Source organism: Phaethon aethereus, assembly GCF_964289735.1.
Source record: "Phaethon aethereus genome assembly, chromosome: 2".
Lineage (NCBI taxonomy): Eukaryota > Metazoa > Chordata > Aves > Phaethontiformes > Phaethontidae > Phaethon > Phaethon aethereus.
Window position 1 is genome coordinate 4788187 of NC_138582.1, and position 26372 is coordinate 4814558.

Below are 26372 nucleotides of genomic sequence, written 5' to 3' on the forward strand. Positions count from 1 at the left end.
GAAGACTCTTCTTAGTTTAAGAACATGTTTTCTGTGCACAAGAAGACTGAGTGTGAATTTTTCTTTATGAAATAAACTTGCCATGCTATGAAGAAACATCATTCTGGGTATTCCTAATTTGTATACAGTGTGTATGCATGTCTTCACAATTTCTAAATGTTTTCCTTATATTAATAATTTCTGACAAGGCAATGTGTTTTTGATGAGTTGAAGCAAAGAAGAATACTGCAACTTCTGTTTGCAGTGGAATTCTAAGCAGCAGTAACTCTGAGTAACTTTTTATCAAATGCTCATATAAATCTTGAGTATAGGCAGCCAGATCACTTGTTGAAAATAAGTTTTTGTCCTGCTGAAAGCAGCAGATTGAAATGTTCCAATATTTGGTCTTACCATCACAAGTAGACAGTTAAATACACTTATTTCGGGGAAGGACTGTAATGAGTTTTAGACTTGGGATATGCTGTATTGGCATACCCAAAGGGATGAGAACTTTTATTAGCAGAATTTCATTGCAGGAATATGTTAGAGGAGGACGTATGCAAAGTGTGTCAAACATCATGGGCTGTTACTGCAGGACAAGCAATAATACTAAATTTAGGGATTGGAAGCAGAAATTTAGGGTTAAGGAAGGGATTTAAATTTGGTATAGGTCATAGATCATGGCTAATTCTAATTCTCCCTCACTCCCTGGTGTACTATTAACTTGAAAAATATGACTGTCATGTTGAAAACTGGTTCATTTGGGTTTTGCATGCATCTTGATGATGAATAAGGAAGTAGGAAACCTTTTTACAGAGAAATCCCTTCAAAACCTTTGGAAGAATTCAGAGGTCAATATTTCAGCACTTGATCAGAGAAGGAGCGGAGTCATGTTCCTCAAGTAAGCCCTTGTTTTGTCTGTAGGATGTGGATCCCTGGTGAGTAACACAGGTTGCCACTCTTGCTTGGCACAGTGGGATCTGTGTTTTATAAACCATGCTTGTGATAACCAAAGATAAAAGCTGTTGCCAGGGGAGTCATGTCAGTGGTTATTGGACGTCCCTTCCCATGGAGCTGGACCTGATAGCTTATACGCCCCAAGTCTTGGTGCTTCAGTCCTCACTGAAGCTTTGAGAAGGCAGAAAGGTTTTGTGTTTGCTTCTATTACAAAGGTCCTTCGTAAACTATGTCTACTATATTCCAGGTCTCTGTGTAGTCAAAAGAGGAAAATTTCCATTAGTTTTGAGAGTTTGTTTTGATTTTATCCTTATTTTTAAGAATGTTTGAAGCTGTCTTTTCTTTGTGAGGAAATGTCAAGTATTATCAGTTTAATTCTCTTTTTCTTGCTTTTCAGATACGAATTGAGGATTCGATATTTGCCAAAAGGATTTCTAAACCAGTTCACTGAGGACAAACCAACTCTAAATTTTTTCTATCAGCAGGTGTGTTCAGTTCTACTACTTTTCTTTTGCTGCATTTACTGAATTTTTTCAGATTTTGCTGAATTTGGAAAATTCTGTGTTTGTTTACGCGGATAACATATTACTGCAGAAACGGAAGTTGGTAAAATTTAAGGTTGCATATATAAAGCAGAAAGGGCATGAAGCCCATGGCATCTTTCTTCTTGAGAAGTGGCGAGGAATATTTTCCAAAGACAAGGTAGCTCTGTAGTTGCTGTCTCAACTCAGGTAAAATTTACCATTGTTCAGCTGGCTTCTTACAATTATTTCACACTTTATTAAATTGCTGAATTTCTTTATTTTTGCAAGCACAAATAAATAGGCAAATTCACTTCAACGATGGAATGTTTCTTCCACTCATTGTTAGGTTATTTTCTTGATTTGAGTATCTTACTGATGAGTAAAATTGCATAATATTAAAAGTTTCTAAAAAGTGAACAAAATTAAGATTTAGGTGCTTCATTTATAATCTGCTTTTAGACTCTCAAGCTCAAAGTAAAACTTAGTGGGGTAATCTTTTAGAGGAGTCTGGACTAGAATGGTTTTAGTATCGCCTAACCTTAAGAATCCATGCAACTGTGAGAACTCAAACCTAAACTTACTACTTGTTAGGTGGGTCTTTCCCGGTGTCTGGATGGTTTGCTGTCTATGTTCGTACACTGAAATATCATTAGTGCTTAACAACCAGTTTGTGTTACTAATGGTGACAAGTTGGTGAACCGGATACTTTTTTGTCATAGTTTTAAGCAGTACTTTATACTGCTATGTGGAGGGTTAGTTTTAATCTAGATCATTTAAAGGAGTCATTTTATGGAGTTTTGTCATGATAGAGATGGAATAAGGTAGGAATGAGAGGCAGGGGGAGAGGGTTTATGAATTCAGCTGAAATGGCAGAGCTCAAGAACTATATACTGTGAAAGCTCTGGAGTTTTGTTTTGAAATAGAAATTTTGTTTTACCTGATGCATTTTGTTGTGTCGAAGGAACAACAATATGAAGCGCTGATAATGTTACTCAAACCCCAAAGGCTGCTACCAAGGAAAACTATTCCCATGGACTGCTCTTCTTTTTGTTGTGTCTCTGCCACATTCTGAAATATCCTGATCTTAGGTTGCCTGCTTGGGGCATAGCATAATTCTTGAGCAACATCCCCTAAAATTAGGATGTAACTGGAGCTGGTCCAAAGCATGGCACTCTTCTGCCCTTGTGAACAGACACATTTGCAGATGAGGAACCAGGAAAATTTCTAAAAAGAGGAAAATATAATCCTCCCCTCTGTCCAATACCTCATCTGAAAGCAGAATAGAGAATTAATATGCTCGTGCTAATTTCTTAAATGTCTTCTATCCTGTATTGTACACACAGACATTCCTGCCTTAGGTAAATTACTCTTTTCTTTTTTTTAATGTGATGAAATTCTTGTATTGGTATATGTTGGAGTTTACTTCTGAGAAGACAATTCCTGTGCAGTGCTTGTCTAGACTTAGCATTCTAGTTTAACTGACCCGTGTGATATGCTTGTTTCAGCCTATAAATGTGTGGATTTTAGTGAGTTTTTAGTACTGCCAGGGATTCTTCTAGAAACAGCAAAATCATGTTCCTTTTTACTTCAGCGGCAAGTGACTTTCTTCATACTGGCTTTAAACGTAGGAGATTTGTGTTTTTTCTGAAGCAGAAATGGGTGATGAGCTCCAGAATAATTTTCCTGAACTCCAACGTTTACCTATCCAAGAGCTGGGAATCCTGCAGCATCCCCTCATTTGTGCTGCAGAGAACCATTTTTTCCAAGCAAGGAATTTAAAATGCCAGAGGAATATTTTTTTAGCATTTTCTGAGAAACACATTTTTACTCAATTTGGGGAAGTCATTAGAAACAGCTGCAAATGTCTCAGACTAGCAAGAAGATTTATGAAGGCTGTGAGGTACTGGTATGGAAAGACGAGATCTGGGTGTATCTGATGATGCCCTGAATCCTAGTTCTACCATAAAACGAAAATCAGAGGTTCTTGTCTCCTTGCTCTGCACGCCCTATGATTTCTTTTATCTTCCCTTTTCTTCTCCACCTTATCATGAGGTATTTCTAAATCCAGTTCTTCAGAAGTCACTGTTCTTCATTCTGGGGTGCTGCAAGGTATTTGGGTCTTCATTGTGTGGAAATCAGGTGCACAACTTCTCAGATCTATCATTCTGTGTCCGTGATTCTGTTTTGCTCCAAGTCTCACTTGGCCTTTTGAATAAATTAGGATAATTACTTCTACCTGGTAAAGTGTTAAAGCAACCCCACTGACTTATGAAAAGAAGGCAGGAGAAGAATTTGAGCAGTAACTCTGCATCATGAAACAGACCTAAAACAGAGGGGGATGTGGAAAAACAAGGAGAGATGATTTTTCGCATTCTGTTCCTCGTTGTCATTCTGGCAACATTTTAATGTCCTCTTTTGCTAATCATGGCTCACAATCAGACACATCGCGTTGCATATAGGCAAGAACAAGAGAATGTACATAAATCATACATGCACACATACATAGCTTAAGCTTTCTGCACAGAAATAACTGTTAAGAGATAACGAACGTAGGACCTAGTTACAGAATTAAAAACCATCCAACAGAATAACACTTCTATAATCAAATTGGCTTTTGTTGAAGTAAAAGTCAACATACATTGCTGTCTCGTGTGTTTATAAATGAGGAAAAAAAGGTTCTGATGACCAGATGCTGCCCATGACTAAATCTTTTCCTTTTCAAGAAGAAGCTGAGAACCTGTTGCTAACTTGATAACATCTAAACACATGTTGCCTGACATGAAAAATGTACAACATGGATTTTAAAAGTTCATGGAGAAAGAAAAGAAATATGGTGACCTGTCACCCATGAATTGTCCATGGATTCTAGAAAATGTAATTATTTTGTTGAATTTGAATTGCAGAGCAGCAGTATTGTTGAAAAAGAAGCTGAAAGTTTGAGAGACTGAATCCTCAAGTGATCTTCATGTTCCAGAAAAGCACAGAACATTTGTAAAGATAACCAAATGTTACCTTAATCACTGTCAAAAGACACAGTTTATTTGTACAGTTAACCCAAACCACAATTATCAGACTGTTAAACTGAAAACTGGCACACGTTTGTAACTTCACATGCATGACTACTCCCATTCAGTTCAATGAGTGCATTGCCCTGTATAAATTGGTGCAAGCTTTTAAGTCTTCTCAGCTTGGACTTAGTATGTGAAATCTTTTTTTTTTGCTCTCCTTAATTTTGACTCTTTTAAGGATGCTGTGACCTTTCTTTTTTTTGGATATTCTTCATTTTCAAGAGTCTTGAACAAATCAAGAACCTCTGACCAGAACTGTTTGTAGCTTGATGGACAGCCGTTTGTAATCGGTGGCGGTCATTCTGCCATCTGCAGCGGGCGTAATCCGTTCTAATTGGAAATATAAAAGCAGGGCACTTAACGAGACTTTTCATAAGAGTGCCCCTGGTTTGCAATCTGTACAGCAAAAGGATTAAAATTAGTATGTGGGGAGGGGAACCATGGAACTTGTTTGTAACGTCAGAATTAGTCATATTAATATTGATACCATGCAGTGTGTCAATGCATCTGTGTTTCAGGCTGTGCTTCAGCTTTGAGGCTTGGGATGGGGGAGAGGCTGATGCTTAGGCCATTCCTCTTGAAGAGATGTCATTTTACATCCCAGCTGAGAGCTCTCATCAACATACTAATGCTAGAATTGTGTCTTTTCTTTTGTGTTGTTTTGGTTTTTTTACTGGCCTGTTTGGTAGATGTCAAAGGTAGTGGATCGCAGGTCTTCAGAGGTGTCTTCTCTCTTTTCAATTAAGTGGAGCATTTAGGTGGTGCTACTGCATTGACTGCATTAGTCCCGTGGGCCCAACTGCTTACAGTTTCAGCCAAATTAGGCAAATTGGATCCCACCCAGTGCTGCTTGAATTGTGAGGTTAAAGTATTCAAAAATCAGGAAATGCCAGATTCATGGTTGTCTGCACAGCTGGCAGATGCTTGCTGCATAGGTTTTATGTGCCAGCCTTCAAGTTGTGTCCCGTTGTGTCGTATATCCAAATCTGAACCAAACTGAACTATAATCCCACCCCCAAAAACCTTAAACATGAACTACACAGGATTGCTGAGTAAAAATACTGTAAGTTAGTTTTTATCAATAAGTAACGTCCTTTTATTTGTTCTGTTGACTGTTTTGTATATCTCAAAAGAATAACAATACCTGTCTTTTGTATGAATATTTAGCATTTTTCAAGAAAGCTGCAGAGGAAACAAGCATAAAGTTACAGAGGGAGAATTAAAAATTAGAGTTTTTCAAGTAATGGAAATTAGACTTCACATTTTTCTTGTGCTTTTTAGGAGCATTTCCAGTGGCTTTAAATAAGTGTTGGTGAACTCAGTTGCAAGTGTCTTCCTTTCCCTCTGTTCCAGTGACATGGCTCTTGGGAGGTGGAAATAAAGGGGACGGGCTTCTCTCTTTTGCCTTAATAGCTGAGTGAGGAATGAAGGCCATATCTCACCTCAAGATAGAATACAGCTTTTAAAAACATTCATATAATGAGAATCAGATGTAAGCTACTTGAATTGCCTTCCTTTTTACTAAGGGACAAGAGCCTGCACACATTTATCCTTGAATAACATGTTAGCCTCTAGTAATTGGAGATGGTTTATCCCTTGATGAAAAGGGAGTAAGCATCTGTATGGGGGCGGGGGAACACACACACACACACCAGCTCTTAGGCATCAGCTGTTCCATTGTTGCTGTCCTTGTGCTTCAAACTGAAGACTTTTAAAATAACTTTTTGGGATTTTTTTAGATCCCGAAGAACAAAAGGTTGTTTTTATCAGAGCAAAATTTTTCTCTGTGCTGCCTCGTTTAATCTGCAATGTGGAGCTGCCTTGGAGGTGTACATCTATATAACAAAGGAGACCATAGGACTGGACTATGTTTTGCATTTGCTTTTTAAAATGAGCCAAAGATTGTGTAATGCACAAGGGAAGGAACTGCAAGCAGAGAGAGAGGATGATCTCAAAGTTAAGGCAGATAAATGATGTTCTGCAAAAATTGAGCTGAATTCTGGGCCACAGGGTTTCTGTGTTTCACCAGACAAGTACAGTGCAGGTTCGTTTTCATAAGACAACTGTTTTTAAAAAGAAAAGAGAAAAAAGTGATACTTGTTTTCCTCTAAAAAATGAAAAATAAAAGAAAATTATCTAAAGAAATAGGAGGTAAAGTGGCACTTACTTGCTTTGTCTCTGTAGTATCTGTAAAGATAATATGAACACTTAAAATGTATTTCCTTAAATGAAAATTCTCTTTTGTGTTGTGGCAGATAAATGCATCATGCAAATTAAATTATTTTTATAACACTGTCCCCCAACGTGTAGGAGATTTTAAGTCCAGGCAATTACCGTTAATAACTTAATGATTAAAGTTTTACAAGGCTTAGGTGCATGAGATATAATTTGAAGGGCAGGCTGGGAATTAGACTCTTTAACCTAATTAAATAACAACATCTCTTATACCCTAATAAAAATAGGAGACCTGAAGCAAATGACTTTGACAGAAAAAGCTTTGAAGAAAAGCAAGGACATAGGGAGAAAAGCTGGCATTGTTCCTGATTGGCAGCCTGTTTAAAACAAAAAATAAAACAAAAAGAGGTCTTTCAGGAAGAGTTAATGGTTGACACATAAACTGTGCCCTACAGGGAAGTGGTAATAAATGTAAAAATTGCAGCTGCTTAAAAAGATCTAAAAAAAATTTAATTTTAAATCATAAGTATATAAATCAAACTGAACATCACCTGTCTGCTCCTTACAGCTTGCAAAAGTAATTATAAGTGAGACAGCCTTTACAGGAGTCAGTTTCTTGAAATTGCTGAAATTCACAATTCCTCATAAAGTATTCATTTTTTAACTATAAAAGTTGATTTACATTCTGAAAACTTATGCTGACATTCTTCTTGTAGGTCTTGCTGTTTGTATCGTTGTGTAGCTACTTTGGTAACTTCCAAATGTTCTGTGTCAAATGTCTGCTTTCTGTTAGCAGTGCTGTATGATAGGAATGTAAAACATACTCCTATTCCTAAATACCTCTTAAGTAGTCAGCCAAGCTCAGTCCAAAGGAAGATGGCTGATTTGATTTAAAATTTCCACCTGTCAACCAGAGTGGTGAAAATACTGCTTGTGGGCTTTCTTGCAGTCATATGTGAATTACTCTTAATTCAAGATGATAAATTTAAAATCCTCAGGACAAGTTTCCATGTACTGATTTCCATATTCTATCCATGGAGTTGTCTTTGTTAGTAATCTTGAACAAAATGTTATTCTGATAGGTGTATCAGGTTGTACATAACATACATTGGACCAAAAAAAAAAAAAAAAAAAAAAGTTGAGTCACGTTGGTACTTGGACCCATTTGTTCTGGAGAAAGCAAAATTCTGTGTCGGTGAGAAGTATAGAAATTAGCTGTTAGCAAGGCATGCTTAGTAGGTTGAGTACTATACGGCTCCCAAGAGTATAGACCTACTTTATGGAAGATCTGAGAGGCAGCAGTGTATAGTGCGGTGACATCTGGAGATCAGCCCACTCGGACAGAAGGGATCATTTTTAGCCATTCTGTCCCTAACAATGCCTCATCAGAAGTTGATTCCCCCCCTACCCCATCTCTAATGCCCTTATTATTAACAGGGGAGCTTCCAAAATTCGTTAGAGATGTCAGAGATCACCTCTAGATAATACAGAGGCTGTGACCTTGCAAGACGAAGAAGAGGAGCAGCTGAGGGCAGATGGCAGATGAATGTTATCCTGATACTGAATCAGTGCTTTTAACTCCACTAGAAGAGGCCAAAGCCTTAATTTTCCCTAATGTAGACTTATCTTCTGTAATACAGAAGTCTGATATATCAGATGGGTAAATAGGGGTGGAAACACAGGTGTTTCCCTCCGGTGCATATTTTAAGACTACCATTAGGGTCATTAAGATTGCTCCTAAAACTACTGATGACATTAGAGGCAGGCCTTGGGTTTTTGTGCATATGGTACTTCATTCAGAGCAGATGAAGCACAAATCTTTGAGGGTTAATTTTGCGTAAGATTTCTGAAGCTGTAGTAATGTGGGTTGGGTCCGTATTCTTCCAGGGTGATGATTCTGATTCTGTAGTGAAGAAAATCCAGTGTCCTACAGGAATCTGCTGTTGGTAAACGAGGAAGGGCTCCGCTGTTGGGAAGACGGAGGAGCCGTCTCCTTTTGCAGTTTGGTCATTACAGATACATGCAATTATGTTGTGTGACTGTTCTGCATTCATCTGGTGATGTATCTGTCCCAGGGTACGCTACAGCATTTCTATGGTGCATTTAATGCTACAAGAAAGATGACAGTGGAAACCACAGAATATTTGAGATGATTACGTCTGATAGGGGACCATGGAAGAGCTGTGTCATGGATTGTGGTGGACTTGCGTGTCGTACCCGCTACAAGTGGGGAACAAAATTCGGTCTGAACGGGAGTGCTCTGAACACAGAGCAACATTGTTCATTTTGAGTGTGAGATTGTGGGGGAAACAAATGTGGTACATGCTTCATCGTTGTGTTGGTCGCATAAGTAGTAGCTGAAAATCGGCTTTTCCGATGGATAAATTGAGGTATTCTGGACTTTCATGTTATAGAAGCTGGAATTAAGAGCTGGTAAATTACAGGAAAAATTTCAATGGACATTTGTAGGACCGATGTCACCAGAAATGTTGTGTGCTAGTGTAGAACAAAGATCCTGATTGAGTAATTCTGTGGTGGCTGAGAATGAGCTATTACATACAAAAAACAAACACTAAAATACGTTCAGGTATTAGAAGCTTGAATGTTTAAAAAGCAGTGCTAGAACAAACCTGGGCTGTTTTAAAAGGAGAATAAATAATTACTACAGATAGAGGATGGTCAAGAGGAAGGTTATATTTTTTAATATAAATGTCACTAACTAAGCACAAATGCATAACTTCTGAATATAAAAAACAGCAGCTAAAAATATCTGGGTAGAACAAGTGGATAAAGAGAAAATGATGTAATGTGGATCTTTGTTTTTCATGCTTCGTTAAACTACTACAATTACAGTTCTTAGGCTGTTTACTGAATGGAGTACAGAAGACATTTTGTTTCTTTGTTTGCTTATCTAAATATCTTATGTGTTGTGGTGGAGATTTTTTTTGTTATGGACTTAACTCCTTAGGGGGTACTTAGTCACTGAAGTGCTGTTTAAATGCAGTTTTCAAAGCAATGCAAATTTGGAAAATAAAAAAAAGGACTAAGTTGTGTAAGTAGGTCATAGACATTGAAAGTAAAGCAAGAGAAATAGATTGCTTATTTTTAAACTGTCCTGAAATATTGGAGATTATCCTGTGGGAGATTTCTTGGTAACATTAAATGAGCTGGGAAAGCCAGTGCAGTGGCTAATTATTGGTACTTGCCCTTTTTGAGACACCATTTGATAGTACTGTTGCTAAAGAATTTCCACAGTAGTTATGCTTGAAAAGAAAACTCAGTAGAAAGTTTGATAATTTTTTTTAATAACTTCTAAGGATATAAACAAATCTAAACCTAAAATAGATTTTTAAGGTCCAGCAGGTAGGGGTTTTTTTAATCCCTAAACTCTTGGAAAGCATTCAGTACTAAGTTCAGAATTATTTTACTCTTCTTAATAAAGAAATTTAAATCCAGCGTGCTGTTTTTATGAACTGCACTGGCAAGATGGCTTGTCAGCCTGAGTGAACATTCTTCTGAAATACTGCAGCTGCGTAAAAAAAATCGGGTGCAGAAAAATGAAGCAGATGGCTTTTGAAAGTAGCAGCTGGTATATAAAATACAAGGCCTGTGATAGATTTCTTCTTAAATCATTTGTGCTAGCGAAGGGCTATTCTCTAATTTCTCCATCTTCACAAACATGGGCTTTCCTCTGTCTCCAATTTTTATTTTAAATTATACCATCTGGAATTTGCTAGCCGTTTATATAGCTAGGAAAGTGCCCGTTATTTCCTAGTAAATTTTGAGAGGTTAGAAGTTACACCATCAGTAATTTGCCCATTCAAGTAAAAGAACAAATATTTTAAAAGTCTGGCATCAGAAATGAAACTGGTCTTTTCTTTATGTGCCCGTCTTCCTTGTGGAAAAAGCTTATTAGTTCACGGTTCAGTGCTCATCTCCTTTCTTTTCTTACGATTTAAGAGTATCTTGGAACTTCTAATGCTCAAAAGACTAGAGACATAAGAGAGATTTTTTTGTTCTGGCTAACCAATGAGGAATAGTAATGAAAAAATATTTTAAAATGTTGGTGAGAACAGAAGGTAAACAAAGAATTCTCACTGAACATCAGGACATTAATATGTCAGGAAATACATTACGTTATAGGATTATCCTGGACTTATGAATTCTTGTTTGTTTTAAATACTACTGCTCTTTCTAAGCATGTGATCATTGAACACAGGTAGTATGTTGGGGGGAGTAATGGTTTTGTTTCACTTTTTATTTTATCAGGACATGTAAAAGACCTTTTTCTTACTTCTGAGAGGTGCATTTATGCTTGGCATTCATGTTTTCCACATTGCATCTCTTCCTTGTTACAGAATCTTTGTAGCTGTCGTGACCAAGAAGTTAACTACAAATGTGAAGCGTAGGTCACACTTTAATTCTTACTTGCCAGCCTCTGAACGGGCAAATGCAAGTACAGTTACTTCTAACACCAGCATTGTAGTACTACTCATCTAGAAGCCTGAAGTAGTTTGCATTTTGGTTATACCATGGTTAATGGAACTTAAATAGACTAATCCTTTCCTCTCAAAGCCTACACCTGCTTGACTGTAAATCTGATTTAAACGTGTTAGAACATTTAAAAAAAAAAATGAGGGAAAAGATGCTTGAAATCAACACCACAGTGTGCAGCAAGAAATTATTTTTGTCTTTATCCTCCTTTAAACTATTTTCCAATATATTTTTCTCTGCAAGTTCTGATATGCACATTCTGCTAAAATGCAAAATGGGTAAATGGAAGCAAGCATGTTGCACACAACATAAACCAAAGTGATTCACTTAAGACATAATATTTTGGGGTTTTGATTGTTACCAAACAGAAAGTATATCAGCTCTTAGCAATACAACACTTGAATTCATAATCCTAGTGTAAATCTTAAGTGTTTGCCTTGTTAATCTTTATGCATTTTTATTGCTAAAACATTGTGACCATGAAGTATTTGAGATGACTACAGGCTTCATGTAGTCTTATCATTGCCAGAGCATCTGGTCTCTAGTAGGTGATGTAGCTGAAGTAACGCCACACAGGTTTAGCAGGAGTACTTTAAAGGCTTCATTGGGTTGGTGGGAATTGGGAAGGGTTTGCTTTGTTGTTTCTTGTTTGGCCTGTTGGCTTATTTGGGGTGGCTTTTTCAAAAACAGGTTTATATAAATTATGTGACAAGTTTTATATAAATTTATTGTTCTCTTACAAACTAGGGAAAATTAAGTTCTATTAAATAGCATCTTACAGTTTTTCTGATTTAGCCTTTGGAGGGATCCCATTCTGAATAATTAAAATGGGGAGCAGAACAGCAGCAGTGGTACTTGGTCTGCTTGACGAGTGTATATATCTTGATGACGTACCCTTCGGCCTTCCTCCATACATTGCATACTGTTAACTGAACTTTCAAACTGTAAGTAAAGGTCTGCACATACAGAGGGCAGTTCTGCAGGTGTAACATGAGCTCACAGGTAACAGTAGCTCCCAAACCCACAGATCAGGATTCTTCCTCCCTCTTAACATTCTACTTCTGAATTCGTAGTAAACAGAAAAAAAAATTACAGAATTCTTTAAATTTGTCAGTTTCTTTTTTGTGTCTTCGTATGTGTATAAACTTTATGCTCTAAAAGATAGGGCCTTTTTTCTCTTAAACAGGCAGATAATATTCTTGTTTCTCTCATTTAATTATATTAACAACAATAATAATAAAAGTAATAGTTGAGCAAACACGAAAGACTTCTAGGAAAACTATTCAATTGCCCTGTGGCAGTGCGCTTAATTACCATTAAATTATCTCTTCTGTCTCTTCCATTTAATATTTGTTCAGGCTTTTTCCTTAGGAGGTTATGTAGCTCATGTTGAATCTCTTGCAAAACTCTTAATCTTTGCACGAGTATTAGTTCATGCATTGATCTAATGCCATCTCAAAGAGAATAGTCAAGAAAAATTAAAGGTGATAAGAGAAGTTCTCATTAGTATTCTGGGAGTAGAAATTGAATGTGGTGTGTGTCGTCGTTCCCCCCCCCCCCAACTTAGTGAAATTTAAAGAAGAATGTGTGCAGACAAGTTTCTGAAAAAAGCAAGATAAAATTAATTCCTTCTATCAGTTTATTACCTTTGCTATCCATAATAGGACACTGCCCAATCTAATTAGACCACAAGATTAGGACCATAGGCTTCCTGAATCTCATAATTTCTTTGTATACCTTCCAAAGTTTAAACATAAAAATAAATTGGTGTACAGAATGTATATGCAGTGCTTATGATAATCAAGTGCAATTCTTAATTTTGATGAGAGGATGTCATGACTGATTTTGTGAACACTGCTATGAGTCACTTGTGGACACTGAAGGCGGGTATTTTTTCAATGTTTTCAGCTCATTTCTTAAGTGGATAAAGGCATTTTCATCCCACTCTTCAGGTTGAATCATGTGAATTTGAAAGACTTGAAACTCCATGTTACAGTACCAAGGAACTTCGGAAATCCACACACATGCCCCCCGCCCCCGCAGTGAATCAGCAAGGGAGAGTCTCTCTTGGCTGAAATGTGGAAGGGATATATGTGATTTACTCCAACTTTATGAAATAGCTGCGTTTGTCCCTCTCTTCTGGACAGGGATGTGCAAAAAACCCTCCTTTTTTCTGCTTGTCACACTAAGAAAATTATGCGCTCAACTAGGCAATTGTCTGCTTGCAGCATTATGATGAAAATGTGTCACTTTTGTTCTGCAAGTAAGCTGAGAATTTTTACAATACTTATTTTTTTCTTCCAAATTGTTGGGATTCGGAGTTTTTTTAAAATTTTCTTAGTCAAGTTCTGGTGCTTGTAGTTGCAGAGTCAAACTGGGAAAATAGAAGTGGGATTTGTGAACGCTCACAAGCCAGAGTGCAAGGGGAAAGAAACTCCGAACTTTAAATGTTTGGGTAATGTTATGTATTTATGGAATACTAGTTACTTGTGGCTAGCTACATTTTAAAATATGGTTGCATGAAAGTGAAGATGTTCTTAAGCTGTTTATTTTAACAAATTAAGTACTTAGTACTGGGACCTGTAAGCAATGAGCTGTGAAGATAAATGAATACATATTTGATTATGGTATACTAGTTGCCTCAAATTAGCATAGTTTCTGCAAGGGGAATTTTTATATGTCAGGATTAAAAAAATACTTTGCTACAGCCAGTTCTTCTCGGTGTCTGAATGCTTCAAGGAATAGATGGGCAACAGCTCTGAAATTTCCTGGCAATGCAAAATTGTTGAAATGGTTCAAAAAATGGAACACATAATTTAGGGGAAAAAATAAGTTTGTTTAAGGTGTAAGGCAACCTGGCTAATGGATTTTGTGAGCGGATATGTTAGCTTTTTAGGTGAAGTAACTTGGCCTATACATGACGGTGAATTCTCAGAAAAGTATAGGAGAATAAAACAAAAGCTTGTATTATAAAGTACCATTCAAGTTCATTAAACCTCAGTATGGATGATATAAACAAGAAGTAAATTGATTATAGTTTCTTTTAACTTGATACATTTCTGGAATATGGAAATACGTATAAGAACTGAACTCACATAGAATTTGCATTTTCAGTTTGTTTCTTACTTTTCATTATCCCCATGGGTATCCCGTGGTGTATTTGGGGACAAAGAGTGCTGTTCTGTTGTTTGCCACTGTGGATACTGCAGGGGTCATTCATGGTAGTAACACAGAATCATAGAACCATTAAGGTTGGAAAAGACCTTTAAGAAAGAACATGGGAGCCTGAAAATTACACTCCTGATTTAAATGCTCTGAGCTTGTATCTGATGGTTTTAATGCAGGACAGGTTTCGTATCCTTGCTGGTGAATACAAGTTCTAATCTAATTTTTTTGTTGAAGTTGTTATGTTGTGCCATTTATGAAGGCATCTAGATGGCAGTTCTGATAGCTGGTAACTCTTTTCAGTGGTGGCCTGTGCCAGGACCAGAGGCAACAGGCACAAACTGAAACACAGGAGGTTCCCTCTGAACATCAGGAAGCATTTTTTTGGTTTGGTTTTGTTTTTGGTTTTTTTTTTTTTTACTGTGAGGGTGACTGAGTACTGACACAGGTTACCCTGAGAGGTTGTGGAGTGTCCATCCTTGGAGATATTCAAAAGCTATCTGGACATGGCCCTGGGCAACTGTCTCTAGATGGCCCTGCTTGAGCAGGGGAGTTGGACCAGATGACTTCCAGAGGTTCCTTTTCCCTGTGTGACTTTGGGTGATTCAGATGGGAGAACTCTTCAGTCACTTCGTAACATAAGGCAGTGGTTTACACCTGATGCTGAAGAATAGGCCTTTAAATTACCCCTGCAGAAAATACTTCTGCAATGCCTTCTTTGCCAGGTCTTTCAGATAAATGGAACATATCTGCGATGCCTTAGAAATAAAAAGATAACATGATCATTTAATTTCATTTACGTGGGAATAGCCCTTTAAGATCGTCAAGTCCAATTTTTAACCTAGTACTGCCTAGTCCACCACTAAACCATGTCCCTAAGAGCCACGTGCACATCTTTTAGATACCTCCAGGGATGGTGACTCAAGCACTCCCTGGGCAGCCTGTTCCAATGCTTGAGGAGCCTTGCTCTGAAGCAGTTTTCCCAATATGCAGTCTAAACCTCCTCTGGCGCAACTTGAGGCCATTTCCTCTTGTCCTATTGCTTGTTAGCTGAGAGAAGAGACCAACACACACCTTACCACAACCCCCTTTCAGGTAGTTGTAGAGAGCAATAAGGTCTCCTCTCAGCCTCCTCTTCTCCAGACTGAACAACCCCAGTTCCGTCAGCCGCTCCTCATAAGACTTGTGCTCCAGACCCCTCACCAGCTTTGTTGCCCTTCTCTGGACACGGTAAAGCATCCTTCTTGTAGTGAGGGGCCCAAGACTGAACACAGGATTTGAGGTGCAGCCTCCCCAGTCCTGAGTACCAGGGCACAATCACTGCCCTACTCCTGCTGGCCACACTATTGCTGATACAGGCCAGGACGCTGTTGGCCTTCTTGGCCACCTGGGCACACTGCTGGCTCATGTTCAGCCGGCTGTCAACCAGCACCCCCAGGTCCTTTTCCACCAGGCAGCTCTCCAGCCACTCCTCCCCAAGCCTGTAGCGTTGCATGGGGTTGTTGTGACCCAAGTGCAGGACCTGGCACTTGGCCTTATTAAACCTCATACAGTTGATCTCTGCCCATCAATCCATATCTGTGATACGCAGTGTAGATACCCATATGTGTGGTCTTATAACTGACAGTTCTCTCTAATTTATACACGGTTGTTTGTAAATTATTTCATAAATTGGAAGATGTTTTGTTCATTAGAGCAATGAGTGTTTACTTGGCTAACTCGTAAGACTCTTTGCACTTAGGGACCTTTGTGGTTTTGAATGAAAATACAGAATTAAAGCATCTTGACTTCCTGGAAGTTGCATCTCTCAGTTTGTATTGCCTACAGCCGTTGTAATTACCAGATATTGGGGTTTGTTGTTGTTTTTGGTTTGGTTTGGTTTTTTCACTTTTACCCAGATAAATCTTTTTAAATGTCACCAGAAAAACTCAAATGGAATCTTGTTTCACATGACAAGGTTTTGGGGGTTGTTTGTGTTTGGGTTTTTTTGTTTTGTTTTATTGTAAGCTTAATTAATAAAAAGACCATTATTAATTCTACGTATTTTGTGCATTACTACCATGGGAATACGGAATTACTATTTCCATATGTGTATACAAATAGCAAACTACGTAATGCTCAAGGGCAATTATTTCTTCTCCCGTCTTTCTTATTAATATTTGTAGGAGTTGACTTGAGAAGAGTTTAAAGCTTATTGTTTCATCATATTTAGTACCTGTATGAGTTCAAATGTAAGAAGCTTTCTCCTAGTATCGCAGCTATTGTAATATTTCATATTTTCCCTCTTGCACAGTTTATCATAGTTCTTCCTTCACACCTTTCAATAACAAATTAAAATTTATCATGCACTTCATAACTAGAAGTGTCTTATGTATTTGTTGCTTTGTAGCCTAGGGCTGGATCCAGCTGTCACTTTGGTGGTGAGAGAATGCTGTGGTGCATGCTCATGTGTTACTGTGAGGATGCTGACTGGAGAGGACCTCCAGCTGTTGAATCTGCTGCTTTATTTCCCTGTCTTTTAAATTATGAATTTCATAGACGTAGCAGTTTGAAATAGTTTTTCTTACAATTTGTCATCACTCAAAAATTCATTTTGTGATGTGAATTGCTTCCATAATGTATAATCTCCTCTTTGATCTGCAAGTCAGTCATGTGGATTTTTGTGATATTTCAGGACTTTCTGCCACTAGGATCTCAATAGGAATTTTATGATTTCATAAGATAGAGTGTAACATTAGCCGTTAAAGAAAAGTTTCTGTAGAGGTATGTTACTGGTAAAACACGCCTGTTGCACAGAAGACAGGATTTGCAGAGTTAAGTTCTTCAGTGCTAGTTCTCTTACTGTCTTTTTTTTGTTCTTAATAACCATGTAAATTACTCCAATGTGGTGAAAGTATTACCTAAAAAGTAGGCTTTCTGCCTACATCGCTGTTAGTAAATAAAAGTCAAGGAGACGTGATGAAGCTTTGACCCACCATAGTCCATTTGTTGAATACTTGGCATGCCCTGTGGTACAGCCTTTGCACATGCCACTTTACCATTCTTCTAGACTGTGCCCCAGCACAGCTGGGGGACGGTGCATGCCAGTGGTGGTCCAAATATGCTGTTTTGGCCCAACAGTCCTCTTCAGGAGGGATGACCATTTGGCCTCCTCCAGGTTAGGGCACACTCCTTGGCCTGTTTTATTTCCTGCTGTAGATGGTAACCATCTAGTTTCACTCTTGTTTCCTCTTGCTAGTTCAGACATTATTTTAAGTCAGTATATAGCATGATTTGCACATACTACTCTTTTCACTTACTACTACTTTTATTTTCACAGTAATGCACAGACATTTGTTTGTTTTATGTGCATGATTAGATGCACCTAACAAAATGAAAAACTGTTGACCAAGATGGTTCAAGAATACAGCATACATTCATGTATCTTGAATGCAGGTGCAACAATCTGCTCAGCCTTCTGTGAAGTTTTTGATTATATTTAATAAAACATAGATAATGTTGCTGTAAATAAGGAATTTTTAAAATCAAGTTCATTGCAGTCAAAATGGGTTTCTTACAGAAAAGTAGCTCATTTGTGGAGAATAAACTTTTTTTCTCTTTATGCACTCTAAATAGTAATTTAAAAAATGGAACTTAAGACATTTGTTCTGAAGTTTTTTGGGCAGTATATTAGTCTGTATTGGCACTGAACTGATCTTTCTGTGATGCGTACCCACTTCTTTTGCTATAGGTGAAAAATGACTATATGTTAGAAATAGCAGATCAAGTGGACCAGGAAATTGCTTTGAAACTAGGTTGCCTTGAAATCCGGTAAGCTGATAATATCATTTATTATTAAAAATGTTTCTGACAGAATATATACATTAATTTTGAAACTTCTTATAGTTCATTGATTTCTGACCAGTATAGTTTAATAAAACATCATAAGACTTTTTTTGCTACAAAGTAGTTTGAAGAAAAACTGAATAGACTGTATTGTAATAAATTTCTAGTGATTTTTAAATTAACATTCCTTTTAAAATTTTAATTAATTACATCTTGATACTGCCTTTTGGGTGAATTCTTCTGAATAATTCAAAGGCCTGTAGAGGACAGTGAAGTATACTTAAAAAAATGCATCTGTGGTGTTATTTAGCACATAGTCTTGTCATTGTGCATACCTAAATCCTACAGCTAAAGAATGTAATTAAAGGTAAATGGTGCTACCTTTCCTCTCTGCACTTACTCAATTTTTAATGTGCTATTTCCAGATTATTAAATCTTAAGGATTCTTTTGGGTGGTTTTGGTGTTCTTGTTAACTGTGTAGACAGATGGAAAATAAAGATAAATTTATCAGATTAAGAGATCCTTGAGAGAGTTCCCAGCACAGCTTTTGAAATGCATGTTTTGGGTTTTGCTAATGTATAGAGAATTTCCAGCTTGAAACATTGGCTTTAGTTATGCTGTTGTCTCACACAGGGAGATTAGGGAAGAAGTAAAATTAATAAGAAATTAATGGCAAATGTAAACTTCTTAGCAGAGAATAGAAGTTTCCTTTGAACAGTACTGTCCAAAGTAAAACAACATTTAAGCTTACGGAATTTCCTAGGTGTTGTAGGAGAACCTGGTGCCTTTGCTATAAGTTTTGCTGGTAGCACCAGGGAAAACAAAAATTTTGTGTGTAACTGCAAACTCATTATGCACATAGAAAATTGTTGACGCCTTATTTCAAAACGTAATGAATATAATAATGTGTGATTATTTTGTCAGCCAAGTCCTGCTTTCCATGCTTCTCATGCTGTGGCTCTTCAGAGTATTTTCATGAGATATTTCTAGTAGATGACTACTGAGACTGTCTAAGCATTACTGGTCCACTTTCTCAGTGAAAACAATGATCCCAGCCCTCTCCCAACAACAGCTACTCATCCTTGATTTATTAATTAATTTATTCTTTTATGCAAACATGTCTGGATTGGAACTGTTAGTTTTGATCATTCCTTGCTTCCTTTGGTTCTCCTGTTACATGCACAGACACAAGTGCTTTTACAAAGGACCGAGATACCGTGGGAGGTAGAAAGGAGCTGCTGAAGGGCAGGCTAGATCACTTCTTTTGGTAGCACTGTAGTTAAGCTGGTTTAAAGTGGTTCTGACAATGCAGTACTGCTATAGTCCTATGCATGTTCCATACATAAGATGATTTTGTAAAATAAAAATCTGATCTGTTGAGGTAGGAGAATAATGTACTAATATTTATATTTTAATTAATTCTGCCAATGTTTTCTAATGGTAAGTCTCTGAAAGATTTGATGTTGTAGTTTTAGGCTGGATCGTCCAATAATTGTTGCTTTTAAATATTTTTCCTGACTTCAGGAGATCCTACGGAGAGATGAGAGGCAATGCATTAGAAAAGAAGTCCAACTATGAAGTGTTAGAGTAAGTATTGTGTTCTAGTTTGAGGTTTAAACTGTTTCTTAATCAGGAACATTAAATTCAGTTCAATAACAGAACATTTCTGCTGTGATCTTTTTATTCCTGATGTTTGTTGAGCTCTTAGAGTGCTTTAACATAAGAAAAGGGTGATGAAACCTATTAAGGTATAGAAGTAGGAAGAGCACCTTTAACTCTGGTCCAGGGAAGCAGGGTTGGAGTTGTTTAAACTTGATCAGGAGGCTGCTTATGTTTTTTTGCAATTTTGCTACTGTTTATGGGTTCATCAAGTCTAGTTCTAAGGTGACTTTGATTCTAAATGTTTTTCTGTGCATAGTTGCATTCTTCAGTTGTGATTCATCTGTGGTAAAGTTTGAGTTACTTGAAAATGTTTGCGGTATTGTTTTTTCTTCTTTTTGCTCAGCATGTGGGTTTCCTGAATTGTGACCTTGCAATTAGCAAGTTCTTTATTCATCTATGTATCACAAATTTTAAGACGACGAAGAAGCATCCTTTTACTGAAAGTATCTTGGTTACTTAATCATGTTGTACTGTAGATGGCTTCAGTCCAAACAATCCAAAGTCCTTTAGAAGCTTCAAGGGACTGAAAACTAGTTTTATTTGTATTAAATACATACATACGTATGCCAATGATCTGCTCTTCACTACTAATTATCTTTGTGAAAAGATGTTGTACAGTTCTGTTTTTTGTTTTATTTTTAATAAAACATGTGCTAAGTTTTAGAGGAGTGAAATTGGAGAATTTGGAGGTGGAAGGTAAGATTTTTTGCCACAATGAATAAGTTTGTAAGGACTTTTGAGGAAACTGTGATTTTAGTAAGTAAAAATAACTTTAATGAATTGCCTGCATATTTATATAGTGCTCCTAGAATCATAGAATCATTAAGGTTGGAATAGATGTTTTAAGATCATCAAGTACAACCATCAAGCCAACACCCACTAAACCATGTCCTGAAGTGCCACATCTACACGTTTTTTTAAACACTTCCAGTGATGGTGACTTCACCACTTCCCTGGGCATCCTGTTCTAATGCTTGACCACTCTTTCAGTAAAGAAATTTTTCCTAATATCCAGTCTAAACCTCCCCTGGCACAACTTCCTCTCATCCTATCACTAGTTACTTGGGAGAAGAGACCACCCACCTCACTACAACCCCCTTTCAGGTAGTTCTAGAGAGCGATGAGGTCTCCCCTCAGCCTCCTCTTCTCCAGACTGAACAACCCCAGTTCCCTCAGCCGCTCCTCATCAGACTTGTGCTCCAGCCCCCTCACCAGCTTCGTAGCCCTTCTCTGGACACGCTCCAGCACCTCAACATCCTTCTTGTAGTGAGGGGCCCAAAACTGAACACAGGGTTCGAGGTGCGGCCTCACCAGTGCCGAGTACAGGGGTACAATCACTCCCCTACTCCTGCTGGCCACACTGTTGCTGATACAGGCCAGGATGCTGTTGGGCTTCTTGGCCACCTGGGCACATTGCCGGCTCATGTTCACTCCTCTATCTGTGCAGAGTTTTTAAAGCTTTGTCTTTTTTTGAGGGAGGGGGGTTTTTTTACGGACTTCATTTTACTGTCAGTAGCCACTAGTAGAAACATTCTGGTTGAGGAATTGCATAACAAAATGAGAAAGGACTAGTAAAGATGGATCAGATGAGCAGATAGACGAGGCTAAAAGGTGATACAAAAAAGGATTTGAAAATACTGTGAGTTACAGTGATTGCAGTTCACATATGTATCAGGAAGAACTTGAGAAAGGTGTTTTTAAGTCTGTTATTTGGCAACTCATAATCTACAAACATTAGGTTAAGAGCTTTGGAAACAATGAGACAAAGGAAACGAGTCACAACAGATGACATGAAGTATTAATTAATAACTGAAACAGGTGAGAGTTTCTGGAGGACTCAATATGGGGCTGCTTCCAGTTTAATAGTGACTTGTGTCTTTCAGTTCATGTGTTTTTCAAGCAGTAACTACTTTGGTAGGAAATAACTTAATTTCTGCTGTGAAAGACAAAGTGAAGCAAAACTCTGATACTCAAAATCCAACAGCTTGATGCCGTACAAAATAGGAAATTTAGAATTGTGCACTGCAAGACTGTCTCTTTTGAGAAGCAAAATGTACTTTTTGTGGGGTTTAGCTGGGAGAGATGAAGAGTAAAAGCACCTTAAAGTGTCTGTAGATAATTAGAAGCTGGTAAGAGTCTGCAGAAAGTGCCAGCAATCCCTAAAATGTACTCATTCGATCTTACTGCCTTAGTAGCCTGTAAAGGTTTTTCTACACAGGTAATGTTTATTTCTCAAGTGAAGCTTCTGTTTGGGCGGGATGGGGGTTGTTGCTAGTTTTAGTACATCATGAGGCACTTAACCAGCTGAGTGCAATTTTTTAATTTAATTTTTTTTGCATTTGGTGTGATTGCTTCTTGCCTGTCATTGTCTGATGTCTATTTGATATATACTCGTCTTTGATCGGATTTTCATACAAGACCAAATCTGGGTGGGAAATGGTAGATAGAATCAAACTGTTAAGTAGCCTTTAATAGTTGGGCCTTCATGTAATGAAAGAAGAATGTTTTCATAATAAATGCTGAAGCCTGTTAGCATAGAGCAAGGATAATTACAAGTACAAAAATGGGAGCTATATGAAGGAACAGCTGCAGCCACAATTTTGTAAAAAGCGTGTTAAAGACTATTATGTTAATCTCATGTTACTTTTTTGTTATAACTTAATTGAGATGAAAAATAGAAATAAATATATATGTTGCCTAAAGCTGCTTATCATTAGATGACAAGCGGTATCATCTATCTGTATTTGCTATTTTATTAATCCTATTGAAGTTTATACGTTAAAAAAATTAAATTTACATTTAAGCTTACAAGTAGGATGGAGTAGATGAGGTTAAATACAAAACTGTATTGAACTGTATGAACCAGGAGCTTACTGCTAATTATCGCTTACTGGCAATCAGAAAACAGATGTCCGAGTTCTTCATCTGGAGGACTGAGTTGGTGTGTATCCCGAGTTGGACATTTTACCCCCACGCAGTGCAGCTGCGGAGGGAAGGGAAGGAGTTTGTAGGGTTGTGGGTTTAAAACTGTATGTTCCAATTTCCAGTGCTTATTCTCTTCCTTATAGGTACCCATAGTTCGTTGTTGACCATGGCATTAAATCTGTATGCTGCTTATATTAAATTCTTCTCCAGTGAATAAATTTGCTGTCTCAGTTAAACACAGGGTATGCTTCATTAACAAATTTTGTTAAGAGTTCTATTTTGCTGTACTCTGCATAAGAATTTCTTCTGAATTTGTTACGTACAGATCTGTACAAAAGGCTACTCTCTAACTCTCTAATAACGAATCGAATCCGATTGTCGCAGCCACGTGCTGCAGTACTGTTAAAATGAGTAATACTGGAGTGATGCAGGGCACTTCATTTTTGAAAACACTATTTCTCAAATGTTAAATGTTAAACTAATTTATTCCTTGTCAAAATGTCTTTGCATGTTATTTAGATGGTAATAGTGTGTTAGATTTATTTAACTGTGGGATGCTAAACCGCATATAATTTGCATTTGAGAAGAAGTGCATCAAAGGAATTAACATTTATGAAAGTTTTATAATCTTTCAGCTTACTGTCATCGCACAGATGCCAGTGTTCGCTGCTGCGCATGAACATTCTGCTCCTCTTAGTGGAGGATGGTTTTAATATGTTTTGTGAAATTGTATACTACTTGTCTTGAGAGCTTTAAAAATACCCTGATGTATTATTTTGAATACATTTTTTAGATTGACTTCAATGTTGGCTTTCTTCTTGTGCTGTTAGGTAGCAGTAAATATATACTGTATATCTCAGGCTCGCTAATGGCTTTTCTTTACTTTTCTTTGCCAAATGTAAGAATTCCAGATGTATTTCTAGTCATGTTCAAAGCGTGCAGTCATGGAAAGGTTTCTTTCATGCTCCTTTCAGAAGCAAATAAGGATGTTTGTTTAAAAGAGAGTGTAACCTCTTAAATTTAAAGGGAAAAAGTCAGTAACATTGTTGAGAGGCAAGGATATAAGTCCTATTTACCATTTTCTTTTAGTTTTTCCATTTTCTCATGCAAATTTTCTGCTAATACTAATACAACTAGGTCACAGTCATGCACAGTCATTTGTTATACCTGGTGGTACAGTGTTGTTCTTGTGCTCTACTGTATCTCTGGCAACTTCTCAGGCATCTTTCTTGAAGCTAATGTTTAGTTGTAGTGGTACGTACGCACGTTGGACATAAGCTAGGTGCAGTACATCTGAGCCACAAAAACATTTAATCCACATGTCCCTGGGTTTCAAGCAAGGGCTGCAGTCCTATTCATAAGCGTGAAAGCAAGCTTGTAAGTAGTTCTGTTTGCAAGATTTTTCAATGTTTGCAAGTTTCTGTTCGTCCAAGCTCACGAACAGAAGCAGGATCCTGATTTACAGATGCAAGAAGTGGGATTACTTGCAAGGAAAAGATGGGAATTTTAACATTAGATGTTCAGTATGAGGAAAAAGTGACAGTAGAAATTAAAAAAAAAAACCCACCAAACTTTAAGTGCTGCAAAGGGTAAAACAGTAGTGGAACAGCAGTCAACATGCTTACCAAGGTGATACCATGAGAAGTCCTTTCCTTTATGTTGTATCTCCTCCTCAATTCGAATAGATGTTTAGTAGAATTTGGCATTTTCTTCTTGTTCCCGTCTCACCTGACTACATGCTGTAAGAATATATTTTCAGTATTCTTTAAATTATTAAAATATGTACAAAGAACAGGTTTTATTCTCAAAAATTCTCTGTGCCCAAGCCAACATTTCAAATAATACACTTTCCACATCAGGTACCTGTTGTAATGGTGATAGCCTCTTGAGTGTAAACTAGAAGATGCTGGTGTCCCACGTTTGCTGTGGAGTGGCTATGGCTAGTGTTTTAATGGTACTGTGTGTTACTCTGACAATGTCAGGGACCTTAGTATGAAAATCATTTACTGTATTGCATGTGCTAGTTAAAAAAACAAAACAAAAGAAATAAAAAACAAACCCAAAACACCACCCTGAAAAAGAGCAATATAACATTGCACAATGTTGTTTATATTAATGATACATGTGTTTTCATTTCAGGAAAGATGTTGGTTTAAGACGTTTTTTTCCGAAGAGTTTACTAGATTCAGTGAAGGTAATTATAATTCCAGTCAATTTTATACTACTTAAAAAAATAAACGTCAGAATTCTGAAGGTTGCAGTATCATTTTCACCATATAGTCGTAAGGGAATTGCTGAGCAGTTGTGCTGTCTTGGTGAAAAAATACCAAAGCTGTCTGTTGGATTGGTAGGATGTAAATCCCTATAGTATAGGTGTGCAGCTGGCAGAACTAAGATAGTAGTGATTTACATGGCCTTGCTGAGCTATTGTGAGAGAGTTACACCTCTACCTCTCAAACCTTGTGGGTAAAAATTCAAAACAAGTCCTCAGACCCTCTAGTAAATAACTTTTTTTTTTTTTCTCAGAGAAATGAGAGTTCTGGAGAAAGAGGAAGGGGACATGTAATAAAACAGCATATTTTTAGTGGCAACTTGATAAACCATATTCTGCCTTCCTTGTTCAAGACTGCATCCAATTCATTCAAGGAAGATTTCCAGTAATTCCCACTTACGTTAATCGTAGTTAAGACTATCAACATCAGTTGAATCTCACTTCCATTGAAGTCCATATGTTCCCAGAGCAAAAATGTAAATTTTTCTCAACATTTGAAAACGGGGATTAAGAACAGCCACCAAGTATTTTTACAGCTATAGCCATCTTGATATGAATGTCTTGATAAAGTATCTCTTTACCATTCATACATGAAAGTATAAATGATAAATTGGTATTTTAGAGCTGGCTTTGGTAAGCAGTGATGGTTTTACAGAAATAATAGAATTCAATTTCAGTGATTTAAATGGATAAACAGAAAATGTCTGTCATGAAGGGGTTTTGTTTCCAAAGACTATTGAAAATCAGAAGGTAATGAAGTCAAGTGGATTTAAGTAATCCCTCTGCATTTTTATTTAAGCAATTATCTGAAACTGTATTCTCTGCTAACTGGAGAAATTGTGGTGAAAGGCTCCAGACGTAAAAGAATGAATAACTGTTTCAAAAATAATACTACAGAGCCAGAAAACTGACCAACAAAGAAAACTTCTCTTTAGAAATCATGAAATGGAGAGACTAGCAGAAAGAAGTAGCAAGAATTGCCAGAAGGTGAAACTGAGTAGAAAGTTGCAAAGATGTGAAAAAAATGTTGGACATAGGAAAAGGAAAAACAAGGGAAGGAAAAACGGGTCTGCTTTTTAATGAAAATTAAATCCCTATTAAAAGTAATCTAGGATTGGTTCAAATGTTTCAATGACTCACTTTGTGAAGACCATTGATTTTTGAACTGGCAGGCAAGGGAGGGCTCCTGATGGCCATGAAATATAAAATTAATTATTTATTTCTCTTAGTGAGGTAAAGCTTAGAGTGTAGTGCAGTGGTAATCAAATTTGTTCATGTTACACATTTAAGAGATGCCAGCTGTACAGAGGATTATCACTCTATGT

The 26372-nt window shown here is 37.3% G+C and overlaps 1 protein-coding gene across 29 annotated transcripts in view; it reads left to right on the plus strand.

The window, feature by feature from the left end:
• PTK2 (protein tyrosine kinase 2) overlaps positions 1–26372 on the plus strand; it is a gene marked incomplete at both ends in the record, with an annotated part of 166960 nt that overhangs the window by 53709 nt on the left and 86879 nt on the right. For 27 of the 29 annotated variants that reach the window (XM_081996574.1, XM_081996585.1, XM_081996590.1 and 24 more), the window contains 4 exons: positions 1334–1421; positions 18093–18172; positions 19713–19775; positions 24915–24969. In XM_081996574.1, the coding sequence (XP_081852700.1) occupies positions 1334–1421; positions 18093–18172; positions 19713–19775; positions 24915–24969 (286 nt within the window). Of the gene's footprint in view, positions 1–1333; positions 1422–18092; positions 18173–19712; positions 19776–24914; positions 24970–26372 lie in introns of those variants that run through there. The other 2 variants (XM_081996594.1, XM_081996595.1) reach the window with 1 other exon arrangement.